The sequence below is a fragment of the Rhinoderma darwinii genome, chromosome 4 (genome assembly GCF_050947455.1).
Source record: "Rhinoderma darwinii isolate aRhiDar2 chromosome 4, aRhiDar2.hap1, whole genome shotgun sequence".
Lineage (NCBI taxonomy): Eukaryota > Metazoa > Chordata > Amphibia > Anura > Rhinodermatidae > Rhinoderma > Rhinoderma darwinii.
The window spans coordinates 155937056-155954254 of NC_134690.1; the positions used below are offsets into that span (position 1 = coordinate 155937056).

Consider the following 17199-nt stretch of genomic DNA (forward strand, 5'->3'; position numbering starts at 1 on the left):
ATAATCAGTACTGTATTATCTTTTATAGTCCGCAGACTGCCAGTGTATAACTGGTATCTGATCTCTTCATGGTCACTGTATGGCGGTATTATTGGTTATATTGGTATTGTACTGATGCCTGTTCTTGACCATGTGATCAGGTGTTTATATGTTGCACTTTTATTTTTCTTCTTGTGCTGATGGTGTAATTGAAAGGAGTTTGGAGTGGTGAGGGGCCTGGCAAAATACAGTGAAATTTGCTCCCACGCTACACTGTACATATTAATTCTACTAAGACAGACATGTCAGGATAGCATCCTATTTTATTTTGTTGGTCGATTCATTAATGCTTGATATCACAGTCCATGTGTGGACTCTCGTTAGGATCAGTGAAGAATACAGTGGGTGATATTCGGCTCTCTCAAGAAATATTCTTTATCAAGATCCCCTGCAAGGAGTAATAGTCTTGGCACATGCTACACACACTTTACACTAATCGAGTGTTATTAGTAAACTTGTGACCTGTTAATATGTAGTATAAAAGAAAATATAAGAAAATGTCATGCTCAGGCAATAACTTATTAACACACAAACAATGTGAAAATACACCATCTATAAAACAAAATACACTTGGGACCAGCTGTTTATGGCTGAGTACAACACACAGAGCCTGGAAATTCTTGATGTCTATGAACCATATAAAAAATGGCTTAACCAATGCTTGTAAAATAGTGTAATAGTACACAACTAATCTTCATAGGTAAATTGCCTGAGAGCCCACATTCAAAGATTTCAAACCAGTGCGGTGTGTTCCTGATGTAAAGGTATATTAGCAAAGCATACATCCATGACAATTATCCACTTGACGCCCTTCAGGGAGTTGCTTTAGTCAGTACAGATTTCCTCGTCTTACCACCTCCGTGGCTACCAGAGCAATGGTACAGAGGTCAGTAAAGGCCAATACAGTTCCAATGCGTTTTGAAATTAATGCTTAGGTAACTACATAGCCACTCTAAATCCTGGTTGCTGTGAACATGGAAATTGGACCACCAATAGGGCTATCAGAAATATATCAGTGTGTTTGTGTTGGTTGAAACGATTGCACTGAATGAATAATAGACTGAATTGGTAATAATGAATGGGTAATAGGCTGTTATATTTAATATACATTTCTGTAATGCAAATATATCTATCAAATACATTATTTATTAAATATGTTTCTATGTAGTAACCCAGAAATGTTCACAGTAATAAAACTGTTACTACTGGAAAAATAGAAAATGATATATGCTAAATGCTCTAGCAATTCCAGTATATGATGTTAACATTGTTACCATTTTCAACCTATTTATATTGAAAGGTTCCTGCTGGGAAAATTATTGTTGAGTGTGCTGTTCTTATAGTCTGTGCAATCTCCCCAGTCATACCCGCTGCTCTCATGGTTGGGATTCTCTATGCAAAACGAAGATTGAGTAAGAAGCATATATATTGTATCAGTCCAGACAGAATCAACATGTGTGGTCAGCTTAACCTTTTCTGCTTTGATAAGGTAAATATATTTTGTTTCCATTTAATCCCATCAGAGACCCTTATGGTATTTCCATAAAATATACCATAAATATCTGATAGGTGTGGGTCCCAGAACTCCCATAGAAACTAATGGAGAGGGCTGGATACTTGTGTGGCCACCTTTCCATTGATTCTCCCTCTGGATGCGGTGAATGAACCTGCACCTATCAATGTTTATGATTAAAATATATCCATTTTAATGTCAGAACAAACTGACAGGGTTTACCTGTTACGCCATTGGTTCACCCTTCAGAATTAGCCCTAGCTTTTAGGGTATGTTCACACAGCTTATTTTCCGGGCAGTTTGAAAAAAAAATGTTGCGTAAAAAAACGTCCTGTAAAAAGAACTGCTTGTCACTTCTTGAGCCGTTTTCGGAGCCGTTTTTCATTGTGTCAATAGAAACACAGCTCCAAAAACGGCCGCAAAAAATGCATCAAAAAAACATTTGATGCTTAAAAAACGGCTGAAAATAAGAGGCTGTTTTCCCTTGAAAACAGCTCCATATTTTACAGCCGTTTTGCTTGTGAACATACCCTTAAAGGAAAATTCCAATTTAGATACATAACAAGAATATAAACAGCCTGTAGAAAAACACCACAGTTGTCATTTTAGATTGTTTATTTAAATTAGATTTTAAATCTGACAACAAGTTTGCCCATCTGCTAACACTTGCTGAGAAAGTGGGGTATGTTGCCAGATCATGAGCACATATTGTCAGAATTTGAAACAGTTCATAGTAAATCTCAGCAAAGGTAGACTTCAAATGACACAAGAAAGGGGACAGTTTAACAGTACAATATGGATGTGCTGCTGGATTCCTTTAGGCAACTAGAGGGATATGTAAAGTTATAAAAATGCAAATCCTAACAGAAGAGCATAGATGAATATAAATTGAATGAAGTTGTTATCTTGCACCACATGTAGAAGGAAGAAGGCTACATAAATAAATATAAAAATTCATATTATCTTAACTGTTCTAAAATGGCAGCACTTGGGTGGTTTGTTTGGATCCCTGAACAGCCTTCATCTAGGAAAGTACGCACAATGCTCCTTCACTTTACATGGAGGACTTGGCTAATCAACCGGTCTTATGAACAAGGGTTTCTCAACATTTATAAGATGTAAACGGGGCTGGTGTAACAGTGGGGTTGACTGGCTAGTGTCACCCACTCTTACTACCTCCTTTATATCAGGCTCACTAGGGTTATGCCTAGCTTCCCTACCCTTTTCCCTGTATTAACATTAATCTAATTGCTTTGCTACTAAATAAGTGTATATGACTGTATAGTAAATAAAGGTAATATTTATTAATACAAACAGTAATCACCCTTACATATAAAAATACACCAAACACAGTAAATAATCACAGTAGAATATCAGTGTATCCCAATACACGACAACTTAACATGTATTGAAAACACTGACACTACATGTGGTACAGTATAAACAAGGTATCACAATCCTAATCTATACCACAACCCACTTACCTAAACATACATATAGGTTACATTGCAATACACGCACGCTCACTATTTCTGTCCTGCTCCCTCCTAACTATAAATGTCCCTGTACACTAAGGTTTAACAAGAGAGGTGGAGGATAAAGGGTTACCAGGGGATAGTCAGGTAAAGGGTTAACAATGGGAACAGGGAATATGCAGGTGACGTGCAGGCAGGTGGGAAAGGGTTAACTAGGGATATACCAGGGGATGTGCAGGTAGGTCATAAAGGGTTAACTAGGGATGTTTCTGTAGTGTAGGCGATAGAGGGTTAAAGGATGGGAATGAAAGGGTTGCCCATTGTCTCTAGGGGAATAGGGAGAGAGAGATGGGAAAGGGTTAAATGCAGCTGTTGCTGCATTTGATACTTAGCACTCGTTGGTGTAGGGGAGCGTCCATGCAGGAGTCCGTTGGTGGAGCAGGAGGCAGGCAGGACAGGCGACAGGAGAGGTGAGCCGGTCCGTTGGTGAAGTGGTGAGGGCAAGTCCCAGCTGCTGAGCATACCGACACAGGGCTATTTAAACCCTGCCGGTACGCTCGTAGCAGGGAGTGATTGGCGCTAGCTCCCGGCTAACATGGGTCAGTGCGGTGATATGACGTCATCGGCCAACCCATTAGCACGAGACGCGGGCACTCTCGCTTGCACAGGAAATTTAAAATGGAGACAGGAGATCAAAGCAGTATCTCCTGTCTCCATCGGTTCCAAGCGAAGCAGGATAATAACTAATTGTCCTGCTTTGCTTGTGTAACATTTACTCATAACTAGGGCTGTGTCTCTACAGCCCTGGCTCATGAGACTATATATATATATATATATATATATATATATATATATATATATATATAGGGGACACTTCCGTTTACAATCCCCCTGTTGTCGGGGACTTGATAATGCAATTATGCAATTTGGGGAAGTGTTTGTGGGGTTGTATTTACCCCCTCAACCTCCCTCGTTACCAGTAATGGTCTGAGATGGAAGGAAGTATACTTTTGGATTTTGGTGCACGACATCACTTATCTCCTCAAAGACACTTTCCCGCTAGTCCTCAGACTCAGGAGTCTAGTGTGCATAGAACGAAGCTCATCTAAGAACGAAGCTCATACGACAGTCCTTGTTCTTTCTTGCTTGGAATTCCTTCCTTTTTAGAGGTGTTAATGGGTCTTTCCAGCGCCGATCCAATTTTTGCATGCGGACCCGTGTAAGGCTACTTATGACCTCACACGGTCAGCCTTGAAATGGCTTATCCCTTCCTTTTGACAACCTACCACAGTACACAGTCCATTTCTTTACCAACTCTTCCCAGCATCTTGATTGAAGATGAAACAATCTTTGTGGGCCGATATCCAGGTCACTATCATGGCAGGTTAACATCCCTGAAGATTAGGTGATGTCTCAGTACCTAGAAATCTAATTGTGGAGCGGAGCATCGCCTTCCATTTCCCCTCTAATATTCAATCAATCATTGAATGGACCATACCAGTTCTAAGGTTAAGGTGGCAATTACCTACAAGGGTGTGTGTGTGTGTGTGCCTTACCTGTCCCTAACGGTTCCTACACACTACCCAATCATACAAACAAAGTGTAAAATAACCAAACATACAAAAATATTTCCCCCCAAACCATGGGTATACGTACATATAGAGATTCATGTTAAAACAGCATCTCTCACCGCTCCTTTATAAACACGTGCAAGGCACACATGTAAATGGGGTGACTACAGGCTTCAAATATATGCCCGCCTACATGTACACACTCACTCACTGTGGGACAGGCATGTCCTCACTGACTATGCCTATGTTGCGGACACATATCAACACCTACAATGTCTATATGTACACCTTGGAAGTTTTTGTACGACCCATTGATTCAGATTTACACTTTACAAATATATATACACAATAAACAATTCCAGTTTGCAGGACTTCTCCTTTACCTCGTTGTATTTGGTCAACCAGTCCTTTCATTTGTCTGTACATGAGGAACAGTCCAAAGTACATGATTACTACGAGAATGAGAAGGATTATCACCGGGTGGATGAGCAAGTTAAAGAAGAAAGTAGCCTTGGGACTATATCCGAACAAGCTCTCCCACCAAGACACTTCCGAATCCGTCTCAAGGTTGTTCACAATTCCTGTGATCTTTGTAGTGTCATGTTCCAACTGAATGGTGGCTTGGTGTTGGAAATTTTTCAGTTTCTCCACGGCATGCTCTTCCTCACTGAAGTCTAGCAGGAGCTTTCTCAGTTCGATGCCAAACCTCAGAGGAATCGTCTGGAGCCTCACAGGGGTATCTGGAAGGATGTCAAGCCTTTTTTGGGGAGTCACAGGAGTTCTTCCCTTCTGATCCACCACATCAATGTCTAATGCAGGATTAAGGGTACACCTGCCCCATTCGGTGCAGTTAGTCGCGTAGATAGTATATGATGCATCTGCATTTGATACCAGCAACAATACCCTTGACTAGAGATGAGCGAACTTATCAGAAGTTCGGTTCGGCTGGTTCGCCGAATTTCACGAAAAAGTTAGATTTGGACCGAACTAGTTCTGACCGAATCTGTAATTTCCGTGCGCCGAGCATGGTACTGTCCAGGGTGCTGAAAGAGTTAATGGGCTGCACTAACTCTTTCAGCAACCTTGAGAGTACCATGCTCGGCACGCGGAAAATAAAATTTTAATGTAATAAAAAAAAATACGTTCATACTTACATTCCTCCTGTCCGGCCTCCAGCGATGACGTTTCATCCATGTCGCCGCTGCAGCTAATCACAGGCTGTAGTGGCGGTCACGAATGTCAGGATGATGTCAGAAGGCCGGCCTCCAGGGATGACGCTTCATCCTACGTGACCGCCTCTGCAGCCAATCACAGGCTGCAGCGGCCTCTGCAGCCAATCACAGGCTGCAGCGGTCTCTGCAGCCAATCACAGGCTGCCGCGTCAGGAAAGAAGGTCGGACTGGAGGAAGAAGAGGGACTCGTCACCAAGACAACGACTGGGTACGTATGAAATGCTTTTTATTTTATTTTTAATTAGCAGTATCTTTTCTCTATCAGTGATTGATAGAGACAAGTGGCTGCCGATTAGTATAATATTTTTGTAATGTTTTTTCTGCCCGCCCGCGTTCGGTCAAAACGTGATCGGCCGAACCCGGTGAAGTTCGGATTCGCTGCGAACCGAACTTTTCGCGATGTTCGGACCGAAACCGGGTTCGGTTGTCCCGGTTTGCTCATCTCTACCCTTGACCCATGTATTTTAAGTTTGATTGGGTTGGCCTTCATTTCACAGGACCCCCTCGGTATCCCAACACTGGTGTCTAAGCACCCGGTCCTATGTACCTTGGCAGAGGATTGCATCCGAGGTGAGCTGTGGATGAAGCACTGTTTTGTGATTCTTCACAATTCTCAGGTTTGTGGACCTATATCCCTGTGTTACCAAACCAATTATCTTAAAATCAAGATATGCATGTAATGCCAGGGTTACCCTCCCCCCGTCCAAACTTTCCTAAAGGAACACTTCAGTTAAACACAAAAAAATCAGCCATACTTTTATTCGTTATATTTATTTGCACTCGCATTAGGCCTGTAATACCTGTCTGAACCTCCCTGGTCTAGGTGCACAGTATAACATAAAACACTTCTCTGTGAACTTATGTTACCTGCCCGCACCTCTCTACCGGATTTCACGGTATAATAACAATTTCAACGTTATCCTAATAGAGAGCAATTAAAACACTTGGCACAAATACACCACTATCCAACGGCAGATTCTACAGTTGTTTTTCTGGAGTGGTTTTCTAATTATGCACGTATATAGTATAAATACATATTACTGATAACCAGGGATACGACACTATAGAATCTGTGAAGGAACCACAAAATGAAAACACAAATGAAAACCAAAGCACAACTGGGGACAAACACAACAGACCATAAGCAAACATTACAGATATAACACCTGACTGAACATGTAATTTATGGCCAACTTCCTAAACTCCTCACCAGTTGTGGTTGGTCATTTAGACATCTGAGCATGTGGCGGACACATAAGGCCATAAGGAGACTCTTATGCAGCTATTTTGTCTAAATCCACCTGTAAAGGATCTGCCAGGCACAACTTCTGTGTATACTCCCATAAGTAATCAGTCTGCACCTGAGTCTATGTCTCTGAGACTGACTCCATCTTCCACCACTCAGGATGGCAGGCTTAGGAGTGGGAGAGCCTATCGCAGCCTGGCCAGACGGAGCTAGCTCCCGCCCTCTGTCTATTTATACCTGCCTTTCCTGTTCCTCCTTTGCTTGTGATTCTTCTCGTGTGGTTTCCTGGCCCAGCTACAGCTTCTACTATTTGATCCTGCTCCTTACTGACCCTGGCTTACTGACTACTCTCCTGCTCTGCGTTTGGTACCTCGTGCACTCCTGGTTTGACTCGGCTCGTTCACCACTCTTGTTGCTCACGGTGTTGCCGTGGGCAACTGCCCCTTTCCCTTTGCTTTGTGTTCCCTTGTCTGTTTGTCTCGTGCACTTACTGAGCGTAGGGACCGCCGCCCAGTTGTACCCCGTCGCCTAGGGCGGGTCGTTGCAAGTAGGCAGGGACAGAGTGGCGGGTAGATTAGGGCTCACTTGTCCGTTTCCCTACCCCCGTCATTACACCACCGTTTGCTGTAACGTGGCCATTTTCTATTGCCATTTTGCTATGCTTTCCATGGTTGCTTATGCCGTGGCAATACCTAGCAATATGTCCTATCTGACCACATTGAAACATTTAACAGGACCACATTTCTTAGTACCCAAAGACTTGCAATACTCACAATATAGCCTGAGCCAACACATGCAAAACATTTAATGATACATGGTCTGCTGGTCTTAAGGCAGTGACCAGTGCATGATCTCCTAAAGTTCTGCATAGCTAGAGACGCACTTCTAAATATCATACGCTTACATTTGCGTAACACTTTCGTAACAGGGTTACCTTCAGATTTATGTATGGGATCACAATATGGGACATCTAATCCATCACTCTTTCTACTCCCCCGTTTTTGCCCAGTAGAGGGCAAACTTACAGCGGAATCGGGCCGTGACTTTATGGCCGGTAACATTTTTGAAAAATCCTTTATGATGTTTTGCATACTGGCTACCAATTGTGACCTAGCAGCAAGCTTACATTCAACTTGGCAATGATCGCATCCGTAGATGCCGCCTTATCCTTAAATGCGTTGATCACAGCGTAAGGAACAGTCAGCTGTACATCCATATCATCCCCATGATTTCTTAAATCTATCGCCTCCGATTTCAGCATGCAAATTTGCTTTATCAACAATTTTAAAGTGGGCATTCTCTGCCAGTTGTGTCTGCAAAACACAAACCTGCTTCACATTGTTTACACAACTCTGACAGTGAAAATTTGGGGAATCACTCTTCACATCTGAGTTATCAGGCTTCCACGTCTCCTCATAAACACAGATCAATTCAGTGAGCATGTGGAGCCGTTTAGAGGTTTTATTAAAAACGCTCCTCTTGCTAATGTACATCTTGTCATGTGCTAAAGACTCGTCCAGCAGAGTGGACCACAACATTCCTGCTGACCTATATGTAGTGGATGTTACTGGATTGAATGTACTGTTTTTGGCAAGGTGCTTAAGTGTGGAGAAGTTCATACTCACTGTTCCTGAAATCATCTCAGTCTGCGTTGTCCTCCTTGTCTCCCGCTGCTTTGAAAAAGGTCCTTTTCTTCCGGAACGCATTTTCCTGATCAGCTGGACTTCACCGGAAGGACACCGACGTCGATACTTCTGCAAACTCTTTTGTATATATTACTCGCTCGATTCGTTGCCGTGGAGCAGCACGCCGCAAAGCAAAATAAAAGACTAATAACTTAGGAAAAAAAATAGTATTAGGTTCGCTGCTTCCAATTATATCATTTAGTTACCCTCTAATCTACAATTTGATGGCACATTCCCTATAAGAAAGAGTTGAGACTCATCACATAAGAATGCAAAACCCTGGATATTGATCACAACTAAATTCGATATCGATAAATATGGGGGGGGGGGGCATGATCACTGCTGCTTTATGTCACTTTTCTACAATTTTTAACTGCACTGCTTCATATTGTTAATATTAAATATCTGTACATTTAATTTATTCATATTATAGACTGGTACTTTAACAGAAGATGGTCTTGATTTAATGGGTGTGATACCATCAGGCGGTTCAAGGTACAGCCTACATACATTTTGTTTGGTTTTTGGACATCAAAACAATTATTTAACATAGAATTATAATAAAATATACAGGTAAGGTTTTGGTAAAGCTGTGGATATTGTTTACCTAGATGTTATAGTACCAGATAGCTGCTGCTAAGACAAAGAAAAACATAAAATGCATAGAGTGGGAAAGATGCACATGATGAGAACATAGTTTTACTGTTATGCATATTAGCCCCTTCCAGACCACACCACTCAAATTAATGGGCTAAAAGAATACATACACATATTTAACATTGTTATGCACAGGAGAATTAGGGTGGATTCACATGCGACAGATTTTGTTTCAGAAATTTCTATGACTAAAAAACAGTTCAATATTTTATGAAAAAGCTCTAAGTTACCCCTATGAATATATATACATTTTTCAAATAGGACTAAGCAATTCAGGAGATTGCAGTTTTGAGGTGAGGTGAGGATCGGCAATATCAAGTTTCCCCAGTATGTATATCTCTAATCTAGGTTCCAAGTTAATTTTGAAAATTTCCATGATAGAGTCCATAACTAAGGCCCAGTATCTAAGAACAACGCCAAAGCAAATAAATAAAATCATTATTTGGTAAGCCACATCTATAGCATGCATTTTTATCATAATATCCAATTTTATGAAGAACACATGGAGTTAAATAAGCTTGATTAAGAAGAAAAACCTGAATTGGCCTCTCTTATTGGCTCAGCCAACTGAGCCTAGTATTGTTTTCAACTTGAATCCACTTATCAAGCGACAGATCAACAATTTGCTCAAACCCCTAATCATAACGATAGTAAGGCTTCTTTCACACTACCGTTAATATATGTTTACCTCTCTTTCGTCAGAGGAACAGAGGATCGAAAGATTAAACGGAAAGCAACGGTTCTGTTAGAATTACCATTGATTTCAATGGCAATTCTTTTGTTTCAGTTGCTTTCCATTTGTCTCCATTCGAACTAGGTTTCCGTTTTTTTTTCACGGAAACAAAAGTTCAGCATGTTAATGGTAGTTTGAACTTAGCCTTGTTATAGATTCTATCTGAAGCCCGCAGAAGTGCATTGTAAATTCTATATATACACATTTCCTGGGTAGTGGAGATACAAGAATATTCTCAAGGGTCAGCCAATAGTGAGTGGTACACCATTGTGTACGATCTAGAGGTTCACACTGTATTGCATGTCTAAGTTTAAATTAAAGAGCAATCCCCATCGTCAGTACGCGGAACATGAAATTTCAAAAAAACCTTATGCTGATAGATGTTGATCCGCGGGGCATAAAACCTGATTGATTCTCATGTATCAAACTACCAATAACCCGAACAAGGGGACTTACTAAAATCTTGGACAGTATTTTAGTGTCACAATTCATTAAAGAGATTGGTCGGTAAGATTTGGTCAACCGCTTATCTGTGGCTTCCTTTAGCAGTAGGATAATTGTCGCCTCATACATTAATGAGGTAGAAGCTCATTACTGAACGCGTCTTGAAAACGTAATAATAAGTAATCACTTATCATCGTGTTAAATGTTTTATAAAATTAATATGGAGACCATCAAATTAAATAGATAATGTTAAAATATGGGATAAATTAGTAATGATTTATTGAATATGGTGTAATGCCTTGTTGTGATGTGTTATGAGAGGAGGGAGAGAATTTTTTTTTTCTTGCTCTGTTTCATTCCCCAGCCATCATTTGGATTGAGGGTGGGTTTGGTGGGTAAAATTTAGTTAGTTGTTTTATGTATATTATAGTTCTTTTTTGCCCAAACTTTGATATGTTACTGCACAAATGTATAACTTTGTTTGATATTCTTATTAAAAAAAAAAATTAAAATTCAGTTCCATTCATCTGAATGGAACTTGAAGAACAACCACATTTAAATGAATAGAAATTATTTTCAGTGGCAGAAAGTTCTGCAACAAAATCTGATGTGTGTGATTGCACCCTTAGAGGATTAATTTTTGGGGTAAACATTATTCATTTAACAACACCTTGAATAAATTAGAAAAACTGTAATTTCTTTCATTTTACCCCAAAAAGACCTACAAAATGTATTAACATGTGCTCCAATTTTAAATAATAAGCAAGCATCCATATAATGCAAAGTTATATTTCTCACATGCTAAAACAGCATACAAAATAACCTCCTACATATTAGGCTTCACAAACCTAGTCATTGCAACAAGAGAGCCCCATGTGTCCCGCCAAGAAGGAAACAAAAATTTTGAGGTAGACTAAGAAACAAACAAATATCACCTTTAGAATGCAGCATTCCAAAATTTGAACATTTTCTGTGTGGATGAAAGTCCAAAATAGTACCGGTCATGAAAATATTTAATCGTCAGACCACACATGGAATAATAGGGGGAGTATATCAAAGATTTAAGGCCGTTTTCTAGCGTAAAAAAAGTCACACATTTTGTCTCACTCCAAAGTTGCGCTAAAATTTGTGACTTTTTACTTTTCTCTTATTATATGCCGCCATATATACAGTAGTTTGATTGTTTAGTTTAATCCTTCAATTCCTTTTTTGTAAAATATAATATTACAGTCTATCTACAGTATATTACATAGATTGTCACTTAGGAATTTATTTTAATTGCCATAACAGTCAGGAAGGATTTTTTTTTTTTCGCTTTTACGTGAAAATAGGCATCTGCCGCATGGGTGCTTCTTATTTATCAATATTGTAGGACAATAGGTTAAACTTTATGGATTTTTTATTTTATTTCAATTTTACAAACAATGTTACTATGTGCCACCAGCTGATACAGAATTACTTGTTCAGATTTTTCTGTTGTTCTTCTCCGTAAGAGAAGCAGAACAAGGGAAAAGCCGGAAGCAGCGGCTCCGTTGCACAACGGATATTGCTGGCAGCCGATGGAACCAATTGACTTCACTGGGTTTCGTCGGCTTTCTGGCTGGGTGTCCGTCATTTTACCGGAAACAATGGAGCAGCATGCATCACTATTGTTTCCGATTTCTAATTTCTAACGGAGCCTGCAACGCAAATGTGAACAGGCCCTTTACATTATTTCTATATTTATTTATTTTTTAGCTTTCAGACAATGATTACTCAAGAAGACATTAAGGAACTCTCATGGGGACCCCTATTTGCTGCAATGACGTGCTGTCATTCTCTGATCATGCTTGATGGGAAATTACAAGGTGATCCTTTGGATCTGAAAATGTTTGAAGCCACCGGCTGGGTAAGGCTTTTATGATAAACCATCATTATTGATTGTCTTGGGGATATATATAAGTAAAATATGAGTATATAACAGTATCTGCTTATGATGGGACATTTAATGTTTTCAGGTAATAGAGGACGCCATTTCAGATGTTAATGATGGGCACTCTTCCCAAAATATTACTATTCGACCTGGGTCCAACTCAAAAATTAAGGTATCCTAATCCTAAAGCAATTAATCACTATCAAACTTTTATTACCTTTTTTTTTAAAATTCATATATTATGTGATATATTCACTGGAGAAATCACACATGTGACTACATTTTGACTTTTAACAGGATAATATGGAGGGAATAAAAATTATATTGCAATACCCCTTCTCTTCTGTCATGCAACGTATGTCTGTTATTACTGAGGGTGTTGGAGGGGATGAGTTGATCGTCTACATGAAGGGAGCTCCTGAGATGGTGGCCAGTTTTTGTACAATAGAATCAGGTATTATGTTAATAAAAATAAATGTCTATTAGGACGTTAATAAGAACACCTTAGGTTATATGTTTCAGGATGTACAATGAATCTTCTATATTTCTTTACTAGAAACCATGTTTGTTGTTCTGGGAATATTTCATAGAACTGTTAATATAAAATAATTCTCAAAGTAAATTTATTTTTTGAAAAATCAAAAATATCCTGACATGGGGACCGTACCATTCTTGACTACTTCTGTAAAGGATCAAGGATCTGCCTGACAAAGCTTCTGTGTCGACGCCCGTGGTTACTGACTCTGCACCTGCTCCTAAGTCTGGTCGAGTGACCCCTTCTTCCACCAATCAGCCTGGGAGGCTGAGGAGTGGGAGAGCCTATCACAGCCTGGCCAGACGGAGCTAGCTCCCGCCCTCTGTCTATTTATACCTTTACTTCCTGCTCCTCCTTTGCCTGTGATTCTTTCAGTCTGTCTCCTGGCCCTGCTGCTGCTGCTTTCTACTTGTCTTCTGCTTCATATTGACCCTGGCTTGACTGACTATTCTCCTGCTCTGCGATTTGTACCTCGCCCACTCCTGGTTTGACTCAGCTCGTTCACTACTCTTGTTGCTCACGGGGTTGCCGTGGGCAACAGCCCCATTTCCCTTATCTTCTGTTACCCTTGTCTGTTTGTCTGTCGTGCACTTAGTGAGCGTAGGGACCGTCGCCCAGTTGTATGCCGTCACTTAGGACGGGCCGTTGCAAGTAGGCAGGGACTGAGTGGCGGGTAGATTAGGGCTCACCTGTCTGTCTCCCTACCCCGCCATTACAACTTCCAAGCGGTTTTCTTGTCCTACTCTGCTATGAGTATATTTACAGTCCGGCACAGTCCATTGGATGAATCAATGGAAGGTGATGTCAACGCATATATTAACCCCTTCAAGACACAGCCTGTTTTGGCCTTCAGGACAGCCAATTTTTTCAAATCTGACATGTTTCACTTTATGTGGTAATAACTCCGGAATGCTTTTACCTATCCAAGCGATTCTGAGATTGTTTTCTCGTGACACATTGGACTTTATGTTACTGGCAAAATTTGCTCGATACATTAAGTATTTAATTGTGAAAAACACCAAAATGTAGCGAAAAATTGCAAAAATTTGCATTTTTCTAAATTTATATGTATCAGCTTGTAAGACAGATGGTAATACCACACAAAATTGTTGCTAATTAACATCACCCATATGTCTACTTTAGATTGGCATCATTTTTTGAACATCCTTTTATTTTTCTATGACATCACAAGGCTTAGAACTTTAGCAGCAATTTCTCACATTTTCAAGAAAATTTCAAAAGGCTATTTTTACAGGGGCCAGTTCAGTTGTGAAGTGGATTTTAGGGCCTTATATATTAGAAACCCTCGATAAGTCACCCCATTTTAAAAACTTCACCCCTCAAAGTATTCAAAACCCTTTAGATGTTTCACAGGAATTAAGGCAAAGTAGATGTGAAATGTTCAAATTTCTTTTTTTTTTTGCAGAAATTCATTTTTCATCTATTTTTTTTGTAACACAGAAAGTTTTACCAGAGAAACGCAACTCAATACCTATTGCCCAGATTCTGAAGTTTTTAGAAATACCCCACATGTGGCCCTACTGCGGTAATGGACTGAAGCACCGGCCTCAGAAGCAAAGGAGCACCTAGAGGATTTTGGGGCCTCCTTTTTATTAGAAAATATTTTAGGCTCCATGTCGGGTCTGAAAGGCTCTTGCGGCACCAAAACAGTGAAAATGCCCCAAAAGTGACACCATTTTGGAAACTATACCCCTTGAGGAAATTATCTAGGGGTATAGTGAGCATTTTGACCCCGCAGGTTTTTTGCAGAAATTATTAAAAGTAGGCCGTGAAAATTAAAATCTACATTCTTTCAAAGAAAATGTAGGTTTAGCGAATTTCTTCTAATTTCCACAAGGACTAAAAGGAGAAAATGCACCACTACTTTTGTAAAGCAATTTCTCCCGAGTAAAACAATACCCAGCATGTGGTCATAAACGGCTTTTTGGACACACGGCGGAGCTTAGAAGGGAAAGAGCGCCATTTGGCTTTTGGAGCTCAAATTTAGCAGGAATGGTTTGCGGAGACCACGTCGCATTTGCAAAGCCCCTAAGGGACCAAAACAGTGAAAACACCAAAAAAGTGACTCCATTTAGGAATCTACACCCCTTGAAGAATCCATCTAGGGGTGTAGTGAGCATTTTGAACCCACAGGGGTTTCATAGATTTTATTAGAATTGGGCAGTGAAGATAAAAAAAATCCTTTTTTTCCAATAAGACGTAGCTTTAGCTCAACATTTTTCATTTTCTCAACAAATAAAGGAATAAAAGAACCTCAACATTTGTAAAGCAACTTCTCTGGAGTACGGCAATACCTCATTTGTGGTTATAAACTGCTGTTTGGGCACACGGCAAGGATCAGAAGAGAAGGAGTGCCATTTGGCTTTTGGAGCACAGATTTTGCTGGATTGGTTTCTTGACACCATGTCACTTTTGCAAAGCTCCTAAGGTACCAGTACAGTGGAAACTCCCCAAAAGTGACTCGATTCACGAAACTACACCCCTTGAGGAATCCATCTAGGGGTGTAGTGAGCATTTTGACCCTACAGGTGTTTCATAGATTTTATTAGAATTGGGCAGTGAAGATAAAAAAAATCCTTTTTCTTCAATAAGACGTAGTTTTAGCTGAAAATGTTTCATATTCTCAACAAATAAATTTAAAAGAGCACCCCAACACTTGTAAAGCAACTTCTCCTGTGTATGACAATACCACATATGTGGTCATAAACTGCTGTTTAGGCACAGAGTAGGGCACAGAAGGGAAGGAGCGCCATTTGGCTTTTGGAGTACAGATTTTGCTGGATTGGTTTCTGGGCGCTATGTCGCATTTGCAAAGTCCCTGTGGGACCAAAACAGTGGATCCCCCCCAGAAGTGACCCCATTTTGGAAACTACACCCCTCAAGGTATTCACTTAGGGGTGTAGTGAGCATATTAACACCACAGGTGATTAGCAGAAATTGGTGTGCACGTGATGTTGCAGAGTGAAAATGTTTTTTCAATAGATATGCCAATATGTGGCGCCCAGCTTGTGCCACTGGAGACACACACCCCAAAAATTGTTAAAAGGGTTCTCCCGGGTATGGCGATGCCATATATGTGGAAGTAAACTGCTGTTGGGGCACACTGTAGGGTTCAGAAGGGAGGTAGCGGCATTTGGCTTTTGGAGCGTGGATTTTGCTTGTAGTAGTTTTGTTTGGAGTCTTACTGGTGTTTCCGTTTATAATGTGGGGGCACATGTAAGGCGGGCGGAGTATATAAGGGGCATAGTCAGGTGGTATAGTGGGGTAAAAAACACCAATAAAATAATCCATAGATGTGTGTTATGCTGTGACACAATCCTTTCTGCACACGCCGGTGTCGCACTAATAAATGGTCTTTACTGATTCCCCTTTTGGTCCGCACTCCGCACCTTTGAAGTTTGGGGAATTTTGCTGGGAAAGTGTTGTCCTGGTATAATACGGGCACCCTCACTTCCAGCAGATATGTTTGGGCCCTCCCCTTCCTGGATCCCTAATTTTAGGGGCCTTGATAATTCGCCACTTGAAACAGAAGAAACGTTCCCCTCGGGCCGGCACAACTGCATATTTTTATTTCCTGGCTTATTGGTGCCTTGACTAATTTTATTTTTTCATAGACGTAGTGGTATGAGGGCTGTTTTTTTTTGCGTGACGAGCTGTAGTTTTTATTGGTACCATTTTGGGGTACACGCGACTTTTTGATCACTTGTTACCCTTTTTTTTTGGGAGGCAAGGTGACCAAAAAACAGCAATTCTGGCATATTTTTTTAGTTCTTTTTATACAGCGTTCGCCACGTGTTATAAATTACATGTTACCTTTATTCTGCGGGTCAGTCCGATTCCGGTGATACCTAATTTATAGCACTTTTTATGTTTTACAACTTTTTGCACAATAAAATAACTTTTGCAAAGAGAATGGATTTTTTCTGTCGCCAAGTTGTGAGAGCCATAACGGTTTTAAATTTTTTGTCGACGGAGCTGTATGAGGGCTTGTTTTTAGCGAGACGAGTTATAGTTTTTATAGGTACCATTTTTAGGTACATGCGACTTTTTGATCACTTTTTATTTAAATTTTTGGAAGACAAAGTGACCAAAAAATAGCAATTATGTCAGTATTTTTTAGTTATTTTTTTTACGGC

General features: G+C 40.3%; 1 protein-coding gene across 1 annotated transcript in view; it reads left to right on the plus strand.

Moving 5' to 3' along the window:
- The window catches only part of LOC142759514 (putative cation-transporting ATPase 13A4), a 74461-nt gene that overhangs the window by 22092 nt on the left and 35170 nt on the right, over nucleotides 1–17199 (plus strand). Inside the window, exons 12-16 of the mRNA XM_075861760.1 lie at nucleotides 1340–1528; nucleotides 9195–9256; nucleotides 12333–12483; nucleotides 12593–12679; nucleotides 12805–12961. Coding sequence (XP_075717875.1) covers nucleotides 1340–1528; nucleotides 9195–9256; nucleotides 12333–12483; nucleotides 12593–12679; nucleotides 12805–12961 — 646 coding nt within the window. The remainder of the gene's footprint in view (nucleotides 1–1339; nucleotides 1529–9194; nucleotides 9257–12332; nucleotides 12484–12592; nucleotides 12680–12804; nucleotides 12962–17199) is intronic.